The sequence below is a fragment of the Sphaerodactylus townsendi genome, linkage group LG17 (assembly GCF_021028975.2).
Source record: "Sphaerodactylus townsendi isolate TG3544 linkage group LG17, MPM_Stown_v2.3, whole genome shotgun sequence".
Lineage (NCBI taxonomy): Eukaryota > Metazoa > Chordata > Lepidosauria > Squamata > Sphaerodactylidae > Sphaerodactylus > Sphaerodactylus townsendi.
Genome location: NC_059441.1, coordinates 16,954,905 through 16,977,638, shown reverse-complemented (window position 1 = coordinate 16,977,638; position 22,734 = coordinate 16,954,905). Strand labels below are relative to the sequence as shown.

Sequence of the window (22,734 nt, the reverse complement as noted above, 5' to 3'; positions counted from 1 at the left end):
TATTATAGATATTTCAATTTCTCCCAAAATTTCATTATTTGTTGTTAAAGTAACTGGGGGGGAACATTTCTCCCCCCTCCACACCCCCATGGCTTCAAAATTTCTAGAAATTTTACATCTCTAGGGGCTAAGTCAAATTGTTGTTGGGCCACCCAGGTATAGCCAGCCCCCCTCTCTCGTATGTTGCCATAAAGAATGGCTTCTCATTCAGTCATTTATGGTCCACGTTGGAGTTATGCGATTCCCATAAATGCTTCCTGTGAGAAGCCAAGAGCTGCTTTTAAAACTGATGAAAACCACATATGATCCATCCTTGAGGGTGGAGAGAGCCATCTATTGAACAGACCAGAAGGAAACAATTACCCAAGTGTTAAACACGGTCAGGCTGCAAATTTTTCAATAGGACCGATCTGCAAATTGACCAAACCTTCCGTTGATTAACTGAGAAGAGCCAATTTCAGCAGAGGGTTGGAGAGAGATGCCTTCTTTACGGAGGTGCCATGTTATTGTGATAGGGAACGAAAAATATACATGAAACTCAAGACCCTTGCCTTGATAGGGTTGCCATCTCTGGGTTGGGAAATTACTGGGTATTTTGGAGGCGGAGTTTTAGGAGGGGGTGGACTTCAGCGCGATATACTGCCATAGAGTCCACCCTGAAAAGCAGAATTTTTCTCCAGGACAACTGATCTCTGTTAGCTGGAGAGCAGCTGTCATTCATGCAAATCTCCCCCCACCACCTGGAAGGCTGGCAACTCTATTTCTAACCCATTCTCATACTTTTGTGTCCAAAGCACCAATATCTACATTTCAGTGAAATGTAATGTTTTACAAATATCAATTAACAGCCGCTTAGCCTAGAACGGGGTAGGGAACCTTTAACACTCAAAGAGCCATTTGGACCCGTTTTCCACGGGAAAAGAAAACACTTGGAGCCGCAAATAATTTTTGACATTTAAAATAAAGATAACACTGTATATATTGGGGTTTTTTACCTTTTACTCTGCTCATTCACAAAGGAAGGCGCATGGGATGCGTTAGCAAGGATAGGAGGCCAGCGGCTCAACCTCTCCACCCAGCTCTCAGCAGAGGCGGGCGAGAGGGGAAGCCGAGACAATTTAGTGCGCATACCCTACTGCCACAGAGGCCGGCAAGGAGGAAGCCGGACGGGTGGTGCGCCCACCCTGCTGCCTGCAGAGGCGGGCAAGGACTGAAAGCCAGCTTGGCTTCCGAGCAGGCGGGCGAGAGGGGAAGCTTTATCGCGGCGCAGCCTGCGCCAAGCTCCACCCCGGAGAAAAGCGCCCACCCCCACTCAAACAGAAGCGAGGCCGAGGCAGGAAGCCTGCGGCGCGGCCCAGCTGGCTGCGGGCAATTGGTGCGCTCGCCTTGCTGCCTGCCGGGCAGGCAAGGATGTAGCCGGTGGCTCGGCCTCACCGGCTGCTGGGAAAGCACCCGCCCCGCTCAAACAGGGCGGGCGAGAGGGGAAGCCCACGGCACGGCACGGCCCAGCCAGACACAGGCAATTGGTGCGCTTGCCTGCTGCCTGCAGGGCGGGCAAGGATGGGGCTGGCGGCTTGGCTCATGGAGCCGCAGTGCAAGGGCAGAAGAGCCGCATGTGGCTCTCGAGCCGCAGGTTCCCTACCCCTGGCCTAGAAAAAGCCTCGTTCCGTAAGAAGAGGAGACAATCATTATATGTTAAACAAGGAGAGAGAATGAAGACAAGTACATTGCCAGATGCCCAGATGTGGAACACCTGGATGGGTAGAAATATGAATTCTAAGATGTGGTGTTGTTTTCTGTTTTGACTCGTTCAGGAGAAACATGACAGTTTTACTGCGCTCGTTAAAGAAAACAATTGAATTTTATTCATCTATGGCCCTAAAAATACACATTAGCTTGTGCCAAATAATCACATTTACATGATAATAATCACCAAAACTACAGCTTATCTTCTAAAATTCTTATTACGTACCATACAAGATGAACAAAGATCACTGTTCTCTAATCATACAATTCAGTTTCACTGGTATAGTAAGAACATAAGAATATAAGAACTAGGCTGCTGGATCAGACCAGAGTCCATCTAGTCCAGCACTCTGCTACTCGCAGTGGCCCACCAGGTGCCTTTGGGAGCTCACATGCAGGAGGTGAAGGCAATGGCCTTCTGCTGCTGCTGCTGCTGCTGCGGCTCCCGAGCACCTGGTCTGCTAAGGCATTCGCAGTCTCAGATCAAGGAGGATCAAGATTGGTAGCCGTAAATCGACTTCTCCTCCATAAATCTGTCCAAGCCCCTTTTAAAGCTATCCAGGTGAGTGGCCATCACCACCTCCTGTGGCAGCATATTCCAAACACCAACCGCGCATTGCGTGAAGAAGTGTTTCCTTTTATTAGTCCTAATTCTTCCCCCCAGCATTTTCAATGAATGCCCCCTGGTTCTAGTATTGTGAGAAAGAGAGAAAATTTTCTCTCTGTCAACATTTTCTATCCCATGCATAATTTCATAGACTTCAATCATATCCCCCCTCAGACGTCTCCTCTCCAAACTAAAGAGTCCCAAACGCTGCAGCCTCATTTTTGCATCATCTATCCTACCCGGTTGCAGATGGTGCCTTCAAAGAGTGGTTTAGAGGCACACACGGGCGTGTCTTTTTTATTTAAATGCAACTGCTTTCTTCTTTCTTGGAACCGGAGAGCAGCAATACCTACCAAAAGCAATAATAAAGGAGCAAAAGAAATGTAACTAAATAATGTTGCACAGAACTTCCTTCCTGGATTCACCTCTTCAGACATTCTGTTGAAAATTTATATAATTTTTATTCCGGAAGGCATTCAAATCATTCACTTTATGTTCATGGTATCGGGGATCCTGAGCTATTGCTTTTCTTCTGACCTTTTGTGATACTGGTCAAATCCCCACTACCATCTTAGCCAGGTTTCAGAACACAAACTAACCAGGTTTGAGGGACGACCTCCCCATTGTTTGCGTAGCAGATTCCGTTTCTGGTGCTCATTCTCCCCGGTAATCCGTGTTCTGGCAGGACCTGGTTGCAACCCCATTAATACGGTTCAGAGCTGATCCAAGGGGAGGGATGAGGGTTGAAACCCTGACTCGTTTCCCACCCTGGAGTGTGACGCCGAATTTGGGCAACCAATTAGCACTGTGGAGACGGGCCAGAATGTGTATAATTTGTATTTAATCAAGAAACATGAAAGTTATAGAACCAAGGATTTGCAAAGAATCAAAATGGGAGCTTCTGTGTAAGTGACCAAAAGCCTGCATATTACCAGCTTGCTAGTGACTATGCAAACAAGCAAGATAACATCTTTGACATCTTGGCACTGAGGGCCTACGTGACAGCAGACAGATGCAATTTTATTATTTGGATTTTGGGTTAGAAATGAATGTGATTAGTTAAATCAACAAAGTGTTTTTCTATATAGTTAAATGAACACATAAATGATAAGTGATTCACATGTATTTGTATTTTACTATAATTCTATTGTCTTAGAATCATTGTATAATTGTTAGAATCATGTTTTAACATTTCAAACTGGGGAATTGTTAGAAACATTTCATGCTGGGAAAAGTAAGTTTTATGATCTAAAGGAATGTATGTAGATTCAAACCTGCCATGCCCTGGGGACATAGATCTCTCTGGGAGAAACCTAGCAAAACGGGTTTTTCTTGGAGGAACAAGCTAGCTTTTATGGCAGTCCTTTGTATATGCATAGAGGCCATAAGCCAACAGCATGTAGAGTTTGAATTACAGAAGGAATGTGAAAATAAGTAGGAATATAGGCTGCCTTCATGTGACCAGATCTATCCAATTAGATTTTTAAGGTATATGAATCATCATACGTGGAACAAAAGGGGAGGACTATGTGACGTTTTTGCATCTACAAAAATTAAGGCTCTTCCTCTACTGGCCGTGCCTCCTTCGAGAGCCACCCGGGAGGGCGTGCCTTTCCTTCGGGAGAGGTCACCTTCTGCAACTTATCTGTATTCTGTAACGTTCTAAAATCCGTGTCTCTCAATTGCAAGGAGCACTTGGGCGATGTCCCTCTCCCTCGCGGGAGAGTTCACATTCTGTAAACTGATCTATATTCTGCTAAGTAAAAATGTTTGTTTGTTTTCTAATGTCAGATGTCTTTTGCTTTATTTCAAATTTTAAGTTTTTCTTAAAACTAACTCAGCTGTGTAGGACCAGAGAGCGGCCCTGGCCCCACAGCACTGAGATGCACACGCAGCCTTTCGTTTCATTTCCGCTTTTGCGATCAGCCAGCAGAAGGGGATGGCAAACGATTAAAACAGTCAAGCAGCGTAACTTTGAATCGTTCTTGTTTTACACAGGTAACGATTAACTGTTTGCACAGTTAAACAGTTAAACGTTAAACTTTTACATGTTGGGTTTTTTTATCACACCCCTACAACGTACTTTTCCACAGTGGGAAAAGGTCCCACCCCATCAAGGCACGGCAGCCAATCAGGGGAGACCAGCGAAGCGAGCTAGCCTGGTAGAGGGGATTGCTAAGAGTTCTGCAACTGGGTGTGTCTGCTGTGTGCTCGCTGTGGTGGGGAGGGAGAAACTCCGATGAAGAGGACACAGTTTCACAACGAACAGGTTTGAATCTGCGTGCAAATTTCAAGTGGGGATTCGACCACTGTTGGTTTTAAAATGTACGCTTTCAGGTATTTTATACGGTTTTTCTTTAGTGCTTTTCATGGGTCTCTAACATTGCAGTCCTCTGCAAAGTTGTTCTGAGTCTGTAACACTGCAATCTCAAGCAGGTCTACTCAAGTCTATTCAATGGGGCTTACTCTGAGGAAAGTGTTCATAGGATAGCAAACCCACTAAATTGCCTAAGAGCCCAATCCAGGGAGGGGGGGCTGAAACAGCGTATGGAGGTGGCATGGGGCTACAATGGTGGATTTGTCCTCTCTGGGGCACTTACCCCAAAGAGGGGCAAATCTGCTGGACGGTGGCCACCCTGGCCCTTGACGGTGGGCAGGTATAGTTCAGAGCTCCATGTTGCCGCTCTTGGCCCCCCATCAGTGACTTGGGGGCATCTTTTGCCCACCAGGATACCAGAGTTGGGGGGCTGGGCTTACGCCACCCTTTGGGAGGCCCTAGATTGGGCTGCAAATGAAACAGGGCAGGGCGATTTCTGGTTGAATGATGGTTCATTTAGTAATTAGTTACAATACAAGACTTACAGTGCTATCCCAAGTAAAGTTACACCCTCCCAAGTCTGTTAACTTAAATGGACTTAAAAGGGTATGTGTAACTCCGCTCAGAATAGTACTGTAATTTTCCAGAAAAACAACCTAACTATAGTTAAATCGTTCTACTGCAGAGTATAATAATACCTTGTAATTTATTTAAATTCCAGGATAAGGAACTGTTTGTCATTTAAAGGGCATACTTCAAGCAAAAGGATACAACTCTGCAGCTATACCAGCAGTAGTGTATACACAGAGGAAATGTTATTAATGTACTTAAGAGACTGGCAGCGAAAACAAAACAGTCGAGACCCATTTTTACAGCAAAATGTAACACCTTGTATATCTGAAGGAACAATCTAGACCTCCACGGCTGATCCTCATCAAGTTAACAAAGCAAAATTTTTAGGAATTTGGGTCTCATTATAGACAACAGCAATACGAGACGCTGTGTTTTTCTTTTCAGTTTAAAAAATTCTGACCAGCTGTTTTAAGGCAAATCCTTTATTTTTTCCTAGTGACTGGATTCAGCTCAAAGCATTTTGTCTAATGCATACTTTGCATTCGAGGCTTTTTGTTGTTGAAATTAGAAATTTACAAAACTGCTGAGCATTTAAAAAACTTTTGGAAGATGCAAAAAAAGAAGGGGTGAACTCCAGCACACCCTGTAAAACATAATTTTTTTTTTCAAACCAAAAGAATAGTTTATTCATATGCTCTGTACATTAGGTCAACTATTACTCATTTTCTTTGGACACCAACCAAAAAGCTCCACCCTCTATTACATGACTTACTGTAATCAGCTGAAGAAAGGGAAGGCAGAGTCACTCAAAAAAGCAAATATGTGCCTCTAAACCCTAAACACAGTCTGCTGAAGACTTAAAAGCAAGAGAGGCCTATAAACAATTGAAATATATGCACTGCTGAGACTGCGTGAACTTACAAGGCAGGGTTTTCTATAGTACTGCCAGCTCAGGCTTGCGAAATTTCGGGAGATTTGGAGGTGGCGCCTGAGGAGTGGAAGGGAGTTCAGGAGGGATGCAATATCATAAGAGCATATATACATAAGAACATAAGAACAAGCCAGCTGGATCAGACCAGAGTCCATCTAGTCCAGCTCTCTGCTACACGCAGTGGCCCACCAGGTGCCATTGGGAGCTCACATGCAGGAGGTGAAAGCAATGGCCTTCTGCGGCTGTTGCTCCCGAGCACCTGGACTGTTAAGGCATTTGCAATCTCAGATCAAAGAGGATCAAGATTGGTAGCCGTAAATCGACTTCTCCTCCATAAATCAGTCCAAGCCCCTTTTAAAGCTATCCAGGTTAGTGGCCATCACCACCTCCTGTGGCAGCATATTTCCAACACACCAATCACGGCGTTGCGTGAAGAAGTGTTTCAACTTTTATTAGTCCTAATTCTTCCCCAGCATTTTTCAATGAATGCCCCTGGTTCCTAGTATTGTGAGAAAGAGAGAAAAATTTCTCTCTGTCAACATTTTCTACCCCATGCATAATTTTATAGACTTCAATCATATCCCCCCTCAGCCATCTCCTCTCCAAACTAAAAAAAAAAAAGAGTCCCCAAGCAGCTGCAGCCTCTCCTCATAGGGAAGGTGCTCCAGTCCCTCAATCATCCTTGTTGCCCTTCTCTGCACTTTTTCTATCTCCTCAATATCCTTTTTTTGAGATGCGGCGACCAGAGAACTGAGGACACAGTACTCCAAAGTCGCGGTCGCCACCACTGCTTTATATAAAAGGGCATGACAATCTTTGCAGTTTAATCTCTCAATTCCTTTCCTAATTATCCCACAGCATAGAGTTTGCCTTTTTTCACAGCTGCCATGCATTGAAGGTTGACATTCCCATGTGGAACTATCAACTAAAGGCGCCCAAATCACTTTCCTGGTCTGTGACTGATAGCACTGACCCTTGTAGCACTTGTATGTGAAGTTTGGATTTTTGCCCCTAATATTGCATCACTTTGCATTTTGCTACATTGGAACTGCATTTGCCATTTCTTAGCCCACTCACCTAATTTAGCAAGGTCCGCTTTGAGCTCTTACATGAAATCCTTTGTGGTTCTCACCACTCCTACATAATTCTGGTATCATCTGCAAACTTGGCCAACATGCTACCCACCCCTACTTCCAGGTCATTTATGAATAGGTTAAAGAGCACTGGTCCCAAAACGGATCCTTGGGGGACACCACTCCCTACATCTCTCCATTGTGAGAACTTCCCATTTACACCCACTCTTTGCTTCCTGTTTCTCAACCAGTTTTTAATCCATAGGAGGACTTCCCCTCTTATTCCTTGATTGCTGAGTTTTCTCAATAGTCTCTGGTCAGGAACTTTGTCAAAAGCCTTTTGGAAATCCAAGTAGACAATGTCCACTGATTCCCCCTTATCCACATGCCTGTTTACACCCTCAAAGAACTCTAGTAATATCATTCAACGATTCGTTTCTCTCACACTCTACATCAGGGATCCCTGATATAGTAAATGTAGTATAGATAGATGGTCAAAGGTCTAGAATCCATGCCCTATGAGGGGGGACTTAGGGAGCTGGGGATGTTTAGTTTGGTGAAGAGAAGGTTGAGAGGTGACATGATAGCCATGTTTAGATATTTGAAGGGATGTCCTGTTGGTGAGGGGCAAGCTTGTTTTCTGCGGCTCCAGAGACTAGAACCAGGAGTAATGGGTTCAAAGTGAAGGAAAAGAGATTCCACCTAAACATCCGGAAGAACTTCCGGACAGTAAGGGCTGTTTGACAGTAGAATGCGCTACCTCGGAGTGTGATGGAGTCTCCTTCTTTGGGGTTTTTTAAGAGAGGCTGGATGGCCATCTGTCAGGAGTGCTTTGATTATGTTTTTATGCATTGCAGGGGGTTGAACTTAATGGCCCTTGTGGCCTATTCCATATGATTCTATGATTTTTTGAACCTGTGGACACCTTTGGAAGGGCAGACGGGATGGGGAGGTTGTTGTCAGATCTGGTACAGCTTTCCAGGACAGATGGGTGGCCTCTCGGTTTTGAGTGGGAGGACGAACCCTCTACCAATCGGCACCCGCGCACCCACTGGCTGAGGGTTTGTCATCAGGTCAATTTGCACGTTAGTGAACTATATAGATAAGATCGTTAGAAAAACTATCTGAGTAATGATGTAGTGCATTATCTCGCTTTTATTTTCCGCTGTCCAAACCAAAATTAGTTCAGTGGCGTACATTTTCACACTGTGTTAAAAGCACCTGCAAATCTAAGGCTAATTTATCTCTGCACCTCGTATAACTGTGGGCATCTTAGGAAAGCTTATTTATCAGCCAACAAAAAATGAAAAAAAGAAATATGAGAATCTTTTGTATAATATTCCTTAAATTGCTGAGACTGCAGCCATTTAGTCACTCCTCCTTCTCCCCAGGTCCATACACTGACTTCAAGACCTTGTGCAAAAAAGTGTTGTTTGGTCATAGAGGGAGAGGGCAGTCCCCCATATGGGGGGCGGGGGGCATAAAACTCAGATTTTGCACCGGGCTTCATTTATTCTCTGGGGAAAGCAATGGCAAACTACCCCACAAAAACGGCTTGCCTATGAAATCACTGCTTGCAGTGGTACCCCAGGTTCAAACACGATTGAAGGGGAAACTTTACCTTTTAAAGGAGCAGCAGTGGCGTAGGAGGTTAAGAGCTCGTGTATCTAATCTGGAGGAACCGGGTTTGATTCCCAGCTCTGCCGCTTGAGCTGTGGAGGCTTATCTGGGGAATTCAGATTAGCCTGTGCACTCCCACACATGCCAGCTGGGTGACCTTGGGCTAATCACAGCTTCTCAGAGCTCTCTCAGCCCCACCTACCTCACAGGGTGTTTGTTGTGAGGGGGGAAGGGCAAGGAGATTGAAAGCCCCTTTGAGTCTCCTGCAGGAGAGAAAGGGGGGATATAAATCCAAACTCCTCCTCCTCCTCCTCCTCCTCCTCCTCCTCCTCCTTCTTCTTCTTCTTCTTCTTCTTCTTCTACATTTTTTCTAGATACGCCTCTGGAGAATGGGATTAGGAAAAGTGCAAGGTAAAGAGGCAGGATGAAGTCAGAGCTGAAGCTGCAACTTGGGAGAGTTAGGGAGTCTACTAACTTCAAGCCAACAAGAATCATTAGAGGGAATGTTCAGCCAATACAGTGAGAAACTCAATGCAGGCACAATCAATTAATAGTTGGACAATGTAATCATCTGGGAGGCTGTTCTTGTTCTTCCACGTCTTATGGGAACGAAACTGACTTTCCCACCCATCTTAGCTGCGGACCCTGGCACTACTGAATTTTCTTCCTTCCTGTACGCACTCAACGCTAAGACAGGGGCCTGTCTGAATCACAAGTTTCTCTACCTTGTGGGGGGAAAGTGGAGAAAGGAAGTTTCGTTCTCTCTAACTGCACTGAATACGTTTAGCTAAGAACCTCAAGCACCAAAACATAGGGATATTTTGTGCCCACATAGCAATTTTAGGCGTTTTAACACAGAACTCAAAATTGTCCAAACTTTCCCACGGGAAAAATGGAGCCAAAGTGCTGAAAACTGCATGAATATCGGGGCTATTTGACACACATTGCTCAGAGGCAAATCTGGACCTGCTAATGAGTAGGCGCTCGGGGTAAAAGATACATGACATCTGTTTGTTTGTTTACATCTGTTTCCCCCAAAGTCACACAGTACCTGTAGGAAACTGCTTCTAAAAAAATAAAAGTAGAGCCCAAATAGGCTTGGAGTGGCAGGAAAGAAGGGTTTCAGTCTACCCCCAAGCAGTTTTCACGTGTGACACCCACATTACGGGGAGGTGTTTCACCCATGTTTCACCCATGTGCAGATTCTCTATGTCAGTGGTGGCGAACCTATGGCATGGGTGCCAGAGGTGGCACTCAGAACCCTCTCCGTGGGCACGCGCGGACAGAATGCCCCCCACACACATCTAGGCTGGCCTGGGCCACTGGGCTCGATTATTAGCATTAAACCTAAGATCTAGTTTTGGGGAAGCAGTGTAGGTAACCTTGTTAAGCGCTGTTAAACCCCACTGATTTTCATGCAAAGAACTAAAGAGCGATCCTTTACCTGGGAGTAAGCTCGGTTGCTGGCAATGGGGCTTGCTTCTGAGTAAACCCTCCTTGGGTCGTGATTCACCCATTGGAAGAGTTGCACGGTTGCTTCAAAGCAAAGCCACCGACTACCACCAAGCTTACTCCCGAGTAACACACACCTCAGAGACAACCGTTTTTTCTGAACTAAAACCTCAGTATTCAGGTTACATTGCAGTGTTGGCACTTTGAGATAAATAAGTGGGTTTTGGGTTGCAGTTTGGGTACTCGGTCTCGAAAAGGTTCGCCATCACTGCTCTATGTAGAACAGCAAAATGGGCAAAATTACTGCCCCCTCCCCTGCATGGTTTTCACGCAAGAACCACCAACACCACACAGCACCATTCTGACCCCACCCGGGTTCTTTTTTTTCTTTTATTGAAGTAGCTCTCCATAGTTGCTCTGCAATTGTTGGGAACTCGTGAAAAGTGTAATTAAGTGAAGAAACATAAGGTGTAGTTCCCCCCTCAGGGAACTACCCTCAAACTGCAACTCCCTGTCAGTTTGTGTGTATGAAGCACACAGATGGACTTCATACTTTTTTTTTTAAGGCGTGCAACTCATAAGAAACGTAAGCCAATGTGTAAATGTGTAAGGGGCAGAGATGGGATCCAGCAGGTTCTTACAGGTTCCCGAGAGTAGGTTACTAATTGTTTGTGTGTGCTGAGAGGGGGTTACTAATTGGTGGTTTTGCCAAATGATTTTTGCCTTCCTCTCAGCAGTAGCACGCAGAACTTGAAGCAGTCTAGCAGGAGGTGCACCGGCGTGCGTGGCAGCCTGTGTGCATTCGTTTCCCACCCAAGGACCGGTGCAGCGGCTGCATCCTTGCCATAGCCCCGCCCAGGAATGCCCCGCCCACAGAATGTCCGGTCACGCCCCTGTCGTGCCCCGCCCAGCCCCTTTGGCGCTATGCCACAGTCTGAATCCCACCACCATGGGAATCTGTTACTAAAATTTTTGGATCCCACCACTGGTAAGGGGGCCATGACAGCAGATAACCAGTTGTTGGTTTGGTTTCCTATGTTGGAGGGTCAGGGATCTCATTGAGCTAGCCCAGGGCTTTTGGGGGAGAGAGGCATTTCCTACTGGAGGCACGCTGAAAGTTTATCTCTGGTTCCTTTGTGCTTGACCCCTGGACTTTCTCTGCAAAGGGAACGAACTAAAAAATCTCAGTTCCTAATTTTTTTCTCTTTCCACAGTTTGCATTTGAATTGGATCATCTTCTCCTTTCTTTTTCATACCTTATTTAGGCCTCCTTCTCTGCAGCGCTCCTCCAGTGCCAAATAGTACAAGCAGTCAGAAAAGAAATACATAAAAGCTACTCTTTACTGCAAAACTTTTACAGATCAGCTGGAAGTGTGAACCTGTCTGCTGGCAAATGAGAGCTGGTCTCATATAGTCATTTCCTCACCACTAAGTCACTCTGTATCTTGTCTTTTGAATACAAAGGAGGATTTGTTTTATAAAACAAAACCATTGCATGTGAGCCGTTTAAAATATATTCTTATTTCCAATGCCTTTTTTAGCCACCTAGTTTTTTAAAAAAGGCACATCTGGAAGCGGCTGACTACATTAAAATCTCAATATGAAATCCAAGCAAATACAGTAACTGTGCACTTCTAAACAGGGTTACACCCTTCCAAGCTCATTTACTTCAGTAGACTTGCTGGAAAGTCCAGTCAAGTTGAAGCTGACTTGTGGTGACTCCATAGGGCCGTGGTGGCGATCCTTTGGCACTCCTGATGTTATGGACTACAATTCCCATCGGCCCCTGCCAGCATGGTCAATTGGCCATGCTGGCAGGGGCTGATGGGAATTGTAGTCCATGACATCTGGAGTGCCAAAGGTACGCCACCACTGCCATAGGGTTTTCAAGACAAGAGATAAACAAGGCAAGAGAGTTTACTGTTGGCTTCCTCCATGTAATAACCCTGAACTTTCTTGAAGGACTCCCATCCAAGCACTAACCAGGTCCTAACCTGCTTAGTTTCTGAGATCTGATGATATTGGGCTTAAGGACACCCACACAGCGGTCAACCATGCAGTGGACTCTTTAGTTTGGAGAGGAGACGTCTGAGGGGGGATATGATTGAAGTCTATACAATTATGCATGGGGTAGAAAATGTTGACAGAGAGAAATTTTTCTCTTTCTCACAATACTAGAACCAGGGGGCATCCATTGAAAATGCTGGGGGGAAGAATTAGGACTAATAAAAGGAAACATTTCTTCTCGCAATGCGTGATCGGTGTTTGGAATATGCTGCCACAGGAGGTGGTGATGGCCACTAACCTGGATAGCTTTAAAAGAGGCTTGGACAGATTTATGGAGAAGTCGATCTATAGCTACCAATCTTGATTCTCCTTGATCTGAGATTGCAAATGCCTTAGCAGACCAGGTGCTCGGGAGCGAAAGCAGCAGCAGCAGAAGGCCACTGCTTTCACATCCTGCACGTGAGCTCCCAAAGGCACCTGGTGGGCCACTGTGAGTAGCAGAGTGCTGGACTAGATGGACTCTGATCTGATCCAGCAGGCTCTTTCTTATGTTCTTAACCAGCTACTTCTAGCAAGCTCACAAACAGCAAGTCAGCGACAGCGTTATCTTGCCTGTGCTCTCCAGCAAGGAGCCACACGACAACGGGTCGTAGCTGAAAATCATAGATGTTTCAGTCAACTGGTGGACAACTGAATTTCTTGAACGACAGGTCCAAAGGTGTATGTGTGTAAAGTGTCATGAAGTTGCACCCTACTTAAGGAAACCCCATGGAGTTTTCAAGGCAAGAGATGGACACAGAAGGTTTGCTACTGCTTGCATCTGCAGAGTAACCCTACGCGTCCTTGGTGGTCTCCCAGTCAAGTACTAACCAGGGCCAACTCTGCTCAGGTTCCAAGATCTGGATGGACTGGGCTAACCTGGGGGAAGTAAATGTTTTTCTAGCTACCATGCACTTTAATATAGTTTCAATACAACAGAAGTGAATATATGCACTCTAAACTTTATACGTACAATGTATTGTCAAAAGCTTTCATGGCCAGAATTACTGGGGTGTTGTGGGGTTTCTGGGCTTTATTGCTGTGCTCCAGTAGTATTTCCTCCCGATGTTTCGCCTGCATCTGTGGCTGGCATCTTCAGTCTGGACACCCCACAACACCCCAGTGATTCCGGCTGTGAAAGCCTTCCACATTACATTGATCTATCGGGACTCTGAAGATGCCAGCCACAGATGCAGGCGAAACGTCGGGAGGAAATGCTACTGGAACACGGCCGGAAACCCCACAACACCCCAGTTATTTGTACACTTTGTTATTTACTTGCCATCTAAACTAAATACCACAGGTGGGATACAGACCCTTTTCCATGATCAAATATTATACTACTTATAAGAAAAAGAAGCATATACAATATAGAATTTAAGCACAAGTCTAGCAATGTCCATTTTCTGTTTACCTGTCTGTAGTCCTACCGCTGTGCTGTTATCATAGTAACGGTAGTCAAAATGCTTCATGTTAACGAAGGAATCTTTGGGACAATTCCCTGTTTTGCAATCCACTGAAGGTGCCCAGAATTAGATCTGAGTTACATAGGCTTTGCAGCGACATACTCCTGAAGTCACCATACTTTCCCTGTTTAATCCACGTCAAGCCTCGTCTGTTTTTAGGTCCTTAAACATCACCTCAAATATCAGGCTAGCTTTCTTTAATGTGATGTATTTTGCATATCCTTGGTTGTCTGCCCAAATAGATTCGCCTCTAGCTGTGGAAAAAGCTGCAAGGCTGCACTCAGTCGTTCAAGAGTTCGGATATATGTGTACACAGTTAACGCAGTCACGTTACAACAGTTAAATAAATCAGGGTCTCAAGACGACACAGTTCGCTGGTAGCAAAACAAACGCCACGGTTTTGAAAACTGCAAAAAAAAAGTCCCAAATCAAGCACAAGGCAAAAAACATCAGTAACACCTTTGGCACACTGATACATTTACAGAGTTTCACAGCGTCAGTGGGAATCCTACTGATCCCCACAAAAGGCACACTTAATCAAAACCCACCACTTCTTACATCCAACACTTCAACTCATCAACTTTGTCTGATTCCTCTGCCTGTTTTTATGCTGATTTTTAGACTGCTGTTTTTAGTGCCTGCTCTTTTTAAAACATTGTTGTTGTTTTTATTCTGTTGTTTTACATCAGCCATTCTCAACCAGGGTTCCCTGGTACCCTGGGGTGCGGTGAGCATGTCCTAGGGGTACCGCGGCAACACTACCACCCCCCCTCATTTTTGTGGTGTCTCCCACCGGGGCCAGCAAAGACATGGAGCTGGCCCATGGGGCAGGGCCTGCCACAAGGTCAGCAGCCACCACCACCCCCAGTGCTACCCTTCACCCTGGGAGGGGAAGATGGGGGGTGAGACAAGCAGGGGCAATGGGAGGGGAAGGTGGAGGGTGGCGGCAAGGGTACCGTGAGATATGAAGAGTTAGGTCAAGGGTACCCTGACCTCGAAAAGGTTGGGAAACACTGTTTTAGATTATTGGCCCCCTTTTCAGTGGGAGGGGGGCAGAGATTTGGGGTTTGTAACTTTATTTTTGTTTTTAAGTGCAATTCAAAAAATGATTATTATTGAAACCATCCTTGGACCACAAGGAAAGACAGGGCAGAAATGTTCTGATCAATAAAAAAATTATTAAATTTAGCAGGGACCATCAGGTCTATCGGGATTTCAAACATCCCAACCAACACGAGCACCTTCTTGTAAACATTCCGTTTCTGCTCGTGTGCCTCCGATCAAGGAGCTACAGAAGTCAGACAGCAATTCAGGGTCTCTACTGCATCACTAGGCAATTTGGATAAAGAAATGTAGAGTTGGGTGATCACCAGAGGTGTGGGGGGGGGGGAATGGCACTCGGGGTAACATCATCTTTGGGTGCCTTGCATACCTCATTTTACGCTAAACCGGTACCAGGAACCTGCTCCGGGGAGCTGAAGAGGAGCAACCTGGGGCGGGGAGCCCGGGGGGCCAAAGGGGAGGTGTGAGGGGCAATTCGCATTTAAATGTCACCCATGGTACAAGTGCTCCATCCCTGGTCATCACCACAAGTTATTTCGCCTAAGAGTTTTACACAGACACTGAATGGCATGGGGACATTTCCAGTGGTGGGATCCAAAAATTTTAGTAACAGGTTCCCATGGTGGTGGGATTCAAACTGTGGCATAGCGCCAATGGGGCTGGGCGGGGCACGACGGGGGGTGGCTGGGCATTCTGGGGGTGGGGCATTCCTAAGCAGGGCTGTGGCAAGGACGCAGCCACTGCGCCAGTCCTTGGGCGGGAAACGAATGCACGCAGGCGCAGGCTGCCACGCACGCTGGTGCACCTCCTGCTAGACTGCTTCAAGTTCTGCGTGCTACTGCTGAGAGGAGGGGCGTAACTAAGCCAAAAATCACGTGGCAAAATCACCAATTAGTAACCCCCTCTCGGCACACCCAAATAATTAGTAACCTACTCTCAGGAACCTGTGAGAACCTGCTGGATCCCACCACCTCTGGACATTTCTTTTGTAGTATAGGACAGAGGAGCCGCGTGGCGTAGTGGTCAGGAATTCGAGCCCCCTGTGGGTCAGATATCCTGGCAGCTGGCTTATGGTCAACTCAGCCATCTATCCATTTCTTGGTCGGTAAATGAGCACCTAGCTCATAGCTAGGGGGTAAATAATAGCTGGGGAAAGCAATGGCAAACTACCCCACAAAAACAGCTTGCCTATAAAATCACTGCTTGCAGTGGTACCCCAGGGTCGAACACGACTGAAGGGGAAACTTTACCTTTACTTTATAGAACAGACTGGACCACTGTGATCAGATTACAAGCTGCAACATTATGTATATTTGGGGGGGGGGAGTGGGAAAGTCAAAAGGATTTGTTTGATTGAGTCTATAACAGTCTACTTTACATGTAATCAATCATATGAATTTTCCAGACAGCAAGTTAGCCCATTTGCTCAAATTAAAACATGTTATCTTTAAGAATACAAACAGCCCGCCAAGATAATTGCTATTAAATAGCTATTGCTGTCATCTCTCTCCAGAATGCAGTTAAACTTGATCTAATTTCCTTGAAACTGCTGTGTGTGGCAGATAAGCAAGGATGTGTTCTCATCTGGAAACAGCTGTGCGGGGTTGCTATGGCTACCTGAGCCAAAAAGAAAAGTGGTCTCACCAAACCGATAACAAAAACCATACAAGTTTAAAAGAAGAGCTCACGAAAGCTAGTCAAAACAAAGCAAGACAGGAGGCAGGAAAGAATATAACTTTGGTGCTTGAGTATAGCTGCCGTTGCCAAAAGAAAAATTTGCCCAGGACACTTTTCTTATATTAAACACTGAGGATTAAACAAAGTATGCGATTACATTTTCTTTTTATTGGCCGTCTTTTGCCTGTAAGTTCAAGCTCCGAAGCAAAACAAAATGCCTGAATTTCATGAGCTTTCTATTCTGGTTACCCCATCCTTAAATAAAATCTGCACAGCCTTCCAATAGCAAATGTAAGTATAGGTAGGAATGACCAAGGGAGCAGTCTGAGCTGTAGTGAGGGGGATCTGCGCCCAGGCATATGTGTACCCTGCGCCCCCACCACGCCCCCGCACTGGCGCACGCCCAGTGCAAGACGTCCCTGCCCCCTGGGCACTACACCACTGGGAGCAGGAAGCACCACATTCCCAGATCTCGAAGGAATCACAGTGGGCCCCCTCCCCTTACAGGAGCCCCAAGGCACAGAGTGGCAACTTGCAGTACAACTGTCCAAGCTCTGCTCATAACCTGAGTTCAATCCCAACAGAAGTCGGCTACAGATAGCCAACTCAAGGTTGACTCAGCTGTCCACCCTTGTGAGGTCAGCAAAACGATTACCCAGCTTGCTGGGGGGTAAAGTCTAGACCAGGGGTCTGCAACCTGCGGCTCTCCAGATGTTCATGGACTAAATTCCCATCAGCCCCTGCCAGCATGGCCAATCAAACCCATGCTGGTAGGGGCTGATGGGAATTGTACTCCATGAACATCTGGAAAGCCGCAGGTTGCAGACCCCTGGTCTAGACGACTAGGGAGGGCAATGCCAAAGTGCCCCGTAGGCACAGTCAGCCCAGTAAACATTATGATGTGGCATCACCCCATGGGTCTGTAATGACCCGATGCTTGCACAGAGGACTATCTTTCCTACCCCCCTCTCCTTACAGATGTTGGGAAAGGAGGCCTCACCACCAACAGAGCAAAACAGCAACAACAGTGGTACAGAATTATAACAAAATTATTCTTTTGCTGTGGGAACTGCTTGAGACTATTCTACAGATTCCCCCGAAGAAGATGAAATGCACAAGGGCAGTATAACAGAAGAGAAGTAGTGGCAGTGGCAGTGGCAGTGGCAGAGGAAGAGGAAGAAGAAGAGGAAGAAGAAGAGGAGGAGGAGGAGGAGGAAGAGGAGGAGAAGAGGAAGAGGAGGAAGAGGAGGAGGAGGAGGAGGAAGAAGAAGAAGAAGAAGAAGAAGAAGAAGAAGAAGAAGAAGAAGAAGAAGAAGAAGAAGAAGAAGAAGAAGAAGAAGAAGAAGAAGAAGAAGAAGAAGAAGAAGAAGAAGAAGAAGAAGAAGAAGAAGAAGAAGAAGAAGAGCAGGAACAGGAACAGGAGCTTGGATTTATATTCCCCCCCCTTTCTCTCCTGTAAAAAGACTCAAAGGGACTTACAATCTCCTTTCCCTTCCCCCACCCCCACAACAAACACCCTGTGAGGTGGGTGGGGCTGAGAGAGCTCTGAAGAACTGTGACTAGCCCAAGGTCACCCAGCTGGCATGTGTTGGAGTGCACAAGCTAATGTGGTTCACCAGATAAGCCTCCACAGCTCAAGTGGCAGAGTGAGGAATCAAACCCAGTTCTCCAGATTAGAGTGCACCTGCTCTTAACCACTCCACCACACTGGCTCTTGTATAATAATTAATAATAAACTATAATAAAACTATTATTGTTGTTACGGTACCATTTTGTCGTTGTTGTTCTTCCCCACCCCTCTCCCCCAACCACTGGCATCACCTTTGAAAAATCTGCCCACGCAGGCGAACATTGGGTTGGATCCGGACTAAACTTCTCACTAACAGCAGACACTTTTTGCCAGGAGAAGAAAACTTCCCTGCCCACCCCCCTTCCTGCCCTTCTTCCAGCTGAACCAGAAGGAGCAGAGGAAGTGTGGGAGATTTCACGCATTACAAAGAACATTCCAAAACGAAACGTGGAGAGCAAAAGAACTCTGAGATGAGCTGCCACAGAATCCTGTATACCTCTTGGAAGACTGACAACTCTTCCGGATAGATCCGAGGGGACGGTCGCTAAAAGAGCTTGTATAAACTACGCTTTTTCACGTTCCCGGTTCGTGGTAGCATGCGAAACGACTCTGAAGCAAAACAGCTGGTAACAAAGCGCCCTGTGCCTCACCACCTACACAAAACACACGCCAGCTTTCTGCGATTAGGTTTCTTCCAGAACTTAATTCTTAGTTATGCTTAATCTGTCACTGGATGATTTAAAAACGAAACAGTTAACAACACAATATTGCTGTATTAGCAATTTACCACAGCAAAGTCTGCAGCTTTTCTTGTCCATTGCAGAAAGAGGGGGAAAAATACTACTTACCCCTTTCACACTGAGGTCCAGTGAAGCCATAGGTGCAGGCACATCTGTTTGGGGCCACACATCTTCCACCATTAAGGCATCCACTTTCACAGACAGCTGCAAGCAAAGGGAACAAAAGAGTTAACAGGATCGTTCCCCATTGGGAAAGAAATTGCACAATGAAGCTTGTCCTGGAAAGCAAATCTGGAAGGAATCTAGACCAGGGGTCTGCAACCTGCAGCTCTCCAGATGTTCGTGGACTACAATTCCCATCAGCCCTGGCCAGTGTGGTCAATTGGCCATTCTGGCAGAGGCTGATGGGATTTGTAGTCCATGAACATCTGGAGAACCGCAGGTTGCAGACCCCTGATCTAGACAATTTGACGCCTCTGAGTCCAACCTGTGGACGATGATGCCAGTTTAGAGGATGGATGGAGGATGAATTCTCACATCTCTTGTCATCTTTATGCTGAAAAAGGTCTAGGCTTGGTAGATCTTCCTGTGCCTCACTTGCCTGTGTGTGAACTGCCTCCAGCAAGAGTAAGAGTTGTCCCATGGGTGGAGAAAGACAAGAGCAACACGCACTAAGTACGATATACGGGAAACAGCAGTGGTGGGATTCAGATGCACCACTTTGGCAGAACCGGTTGTTAAAATGGTGCTTGTAAACAACCAGTGGTTAAACTGTTTAAATCCCACCGCCGGAACCGACTGTTAAATTATTTGAATCCCACTACTGGGAAAGAGGCAGCATCTTGCAGTGCGTCTAATGTAAGGGGGAAGGTTATAACTTCTGCTTCCCACATGCACCGACATCTTGCATTGATGAAATTGTAATAAATCAGGAGTCAGATTACACAACAGCTATAACTTTCCCCTTGTTTCTCCAGTTAAATCATGTCTGTATTCATAGTTAATATCTTTTTTGGGCGGGTAACACGTGCTTAATTTATAAAGTGTATTTGATAAGTCACTTGTGCAGGTTTGGCAACCACCATCAAAGGCTTGCTTACTGATCAAAATGAATAAGTCTGTCAGAGTCTCAAACTATCCATATTCCAGTGAATGGTCATGCCAAACCGTGCAGATTTGTACTAATGCATTTAACTGCAACTCTTGTTCTTAGGAGGATGTTGGAGGGCCTGAGTGCCTGGGAAACGCTCGAGTACGGGGGCACACCGCCGGAAAAGTGTCTCTCACACTCCCCCAACTGACTTCTCTTTCCAAAGTGTAGATTCAGAGAAACCGCTGAGGTTGCAAGACCTCCTGGCTCCAATGTGTACGTGCAATTTTGCCAATTCCCCTGCCCTAATCCCCCTACGCCCTTTGCTCTGTTCATTGTATCCAGGTGCTGCAAACCCCACCCCTGCCTGCCCTGTTTGTTTTTCCTCTTGTAAACTGTCAATAAAAGGGCTTGGGGGGAAACAGGACGGCAGAGTTGCTCCCTGCTTCTCTCACTGGCCGAAACGACATGCTGTCTCAGTTGCAGTAAGACAACAGGAGGATGGCTGTAACTCTGTTGGGTGGAGAGCAGAAATACAAACCTCTCATTTCTGTCAATTAATTTAGGTCTTGAAAGCCAGCGTGGCTTAGAAGAAGAACAAGAAGAAGAGTTTGGATTTATACCCCACCTTTCTCTCCTGTAAGGAGACTCCAGGTGGTTTACAAGCTCCTTTCCCTTCCTCTCCCCACAACAGCCACCTGGTGAGGTAGGTGGGGCTGAGAGAGTTCCAAAGAACTATGACTAGCCCAAGGTCACGTAGCAGGAGTGTAGGAGTGTGGAAACACATCTGGTTCACCAGATAAGGCTCTGCCCCTCAGGTGGAGGAGTGGGGAATCAAACCCGGTTCTCCAGATTAGAATCCACCTGCTCTTAATCACTACGCCACGCTGGCTCTCTTAGGGGAGCCCAGAAATGGCTTGATAACAATGAATTAATTAGTCCCCTTGGGCTGAATTGCACATTTCAGAAACCAAACATGACATTTTACTCACGTTGTCCACAGTGTGCTCCCGTGTATCCCTTCTGACAAAAACAATGGTCTTCACTGCACGTGCCCCCATTCATACACCGGATGTTGCAGTGTTGCACTTAAAAACAAAATACACCAATGCATTATTAAATTGTGGAAGTGTCGTTTGGAATATCAATGCCAGGGGTAATGTTAGAGCTGACTGCAACTACAGTTGAATGGAAATCCAGACTGCTTAGCTGCCCCTACAGCTTTTGAAAACACGCATTCCATGAGTGAAACTGGTTTTTGTTGTCAAAAGGAGTTTCAAGAAGAGTCCTGTGAGATCAGATCACTGGTCCATATAGCCCAGCACCCTGCTTCACATAATGGCTAAGAAGTTGCCCTGAAAAGCCAGAAAGCAGGGCTCAAAGGTCAAGGCCTTCTCTGACATGGCTTCCGAGCATTGCTATTCAGAGGTTTACTGCTTCTAACTAGGGGGGTACTCGTTGTATTACAACAACCTTTATTAGGCATATTAAAATAGGCTCCAGAGCATTACAGACATTTCTGAAGTACAAATCAAAAGTACATTCAAAACACAGACAGATAAACTGTATCTAGCCTTGGACGTTACTTAGAAAATCCTGTCACTTGTAAAAGAAATTTTGCTACTTTTTCCAAGAGCACGGCCTCTATGTTATTTAACAAAAGCTCCACAACAGAGTTGTCAGAGTCTCTTTCAGATTTGCCTAAGACCCGCCCAGGAGAGAAATTCCTAATACACACATATCTCGGACAGTCAAGTATAATGTGAGCAAGAGTCTCCACTTGGTTTTTACAGTGTGGACAGACCCGATCCTGGAGAGGGATAGATAGGTAGCGACCCTTTGTAATGGCCGACGGAAAAGTATTGCAACTGGCCCTTGTAATAATCCATCTCTGTTGGGGTTCAGTTAATAGTTTAAGATATTTGGCTATGTGCCCCTGTTCTGGTACTATTCCGACAGAAAGGGGTGAGCATGATTTATTTGCTTGGCCCAACAAGATATGGTATTCCTGTTCTGGAAGTCTGCTTTTTAAGGTTTGCAGAATCTCTCTGGGTGACAGCATACAGAGATCTTCAAGTATTAAACCTAGAGAGTAGATTTTTGATTTAAGAAGTTGATACCATTCAGAGGCAAATAGGTCTGGGCGAACAATATATGGGGGAACTCTTTAATCACTGTGGGTCACAGCCATTGATGGTCCGTCGTTCTGCTAAATGCCCTCTAAAGGGATCCAGAGGCGTATCTAGAGAAAATGACCTGGTGCAAAATCTGAGTTTTCCACCCCTCCCCCCCCCCATATGAGCAGCAGCCCTCCCCCACCACGATCAAACAATGTGTTTTTTGCACCAGGTCATCTCGAAGTCACCATCACATTACAGAACAGTGTATGGACCAGAGGTGGGATCCAACCAGTTCTCACCACTTCTCTAGAAGTGGTTACTAATTTTTTCTGAGTGCCGAGAAGGGGTTACTAAAGCAACCTCCCTGCCTAATAGGGATTGGAGGTACGTGTGTGCGGCGGCGCCACTGTTTGAATTCCACACACCATCGGAACCTGTTATTAAAAATTTTGGATCCCATCACTGGTATGGACCCAGGGAAAAGGAGGAAGGGTGTAGGGGGCGATTTTCCGCCCCCACGTGACTACATGGCCGCACCCTGGGGACATTTGACCCCATGGGTGCTTCCGCATTGTCGTGCTCGACCTGAGATCGACTAGAGTCCGACCCGAGTCCTCCGCACAGACGTAGCGTCGGACTCGTGT

At 46.1% G+C, this 22,734-nt stretch overlaps 1 protein-coding gene across 1 annotated transcript in view; it reads right to left on the bottom strand.

Moving 5' to 3' along the window:
- The window catches only part of LOC125446194 (fibrillin-1-like), a 106,330-nt gene extending 83,682 nt beyond the window's left edge, over positions 1–22,648 (bottom strand). Inside the window, exons 1-3 of the mRNA XM_048519748.1 lie at positions 22,618–22,648; positions 20,963–21,058; positions 18,989–19,084 (exon numbers count right to left, since the gene is read on the bottom strand). Coding sequence (XP_048375705.1) covers positions 18,989–19,084; positions 20,963–21,058; positions 22,618–22,648 — 223 coding nt within the window. The remainder of the gene's footprint in view (positions 1–18,988; positions 19,085–20,962; positions 21,059–22,617) is intronic.
- Positions 22,649–22,734: the final 86 nt, after the last annotated feature.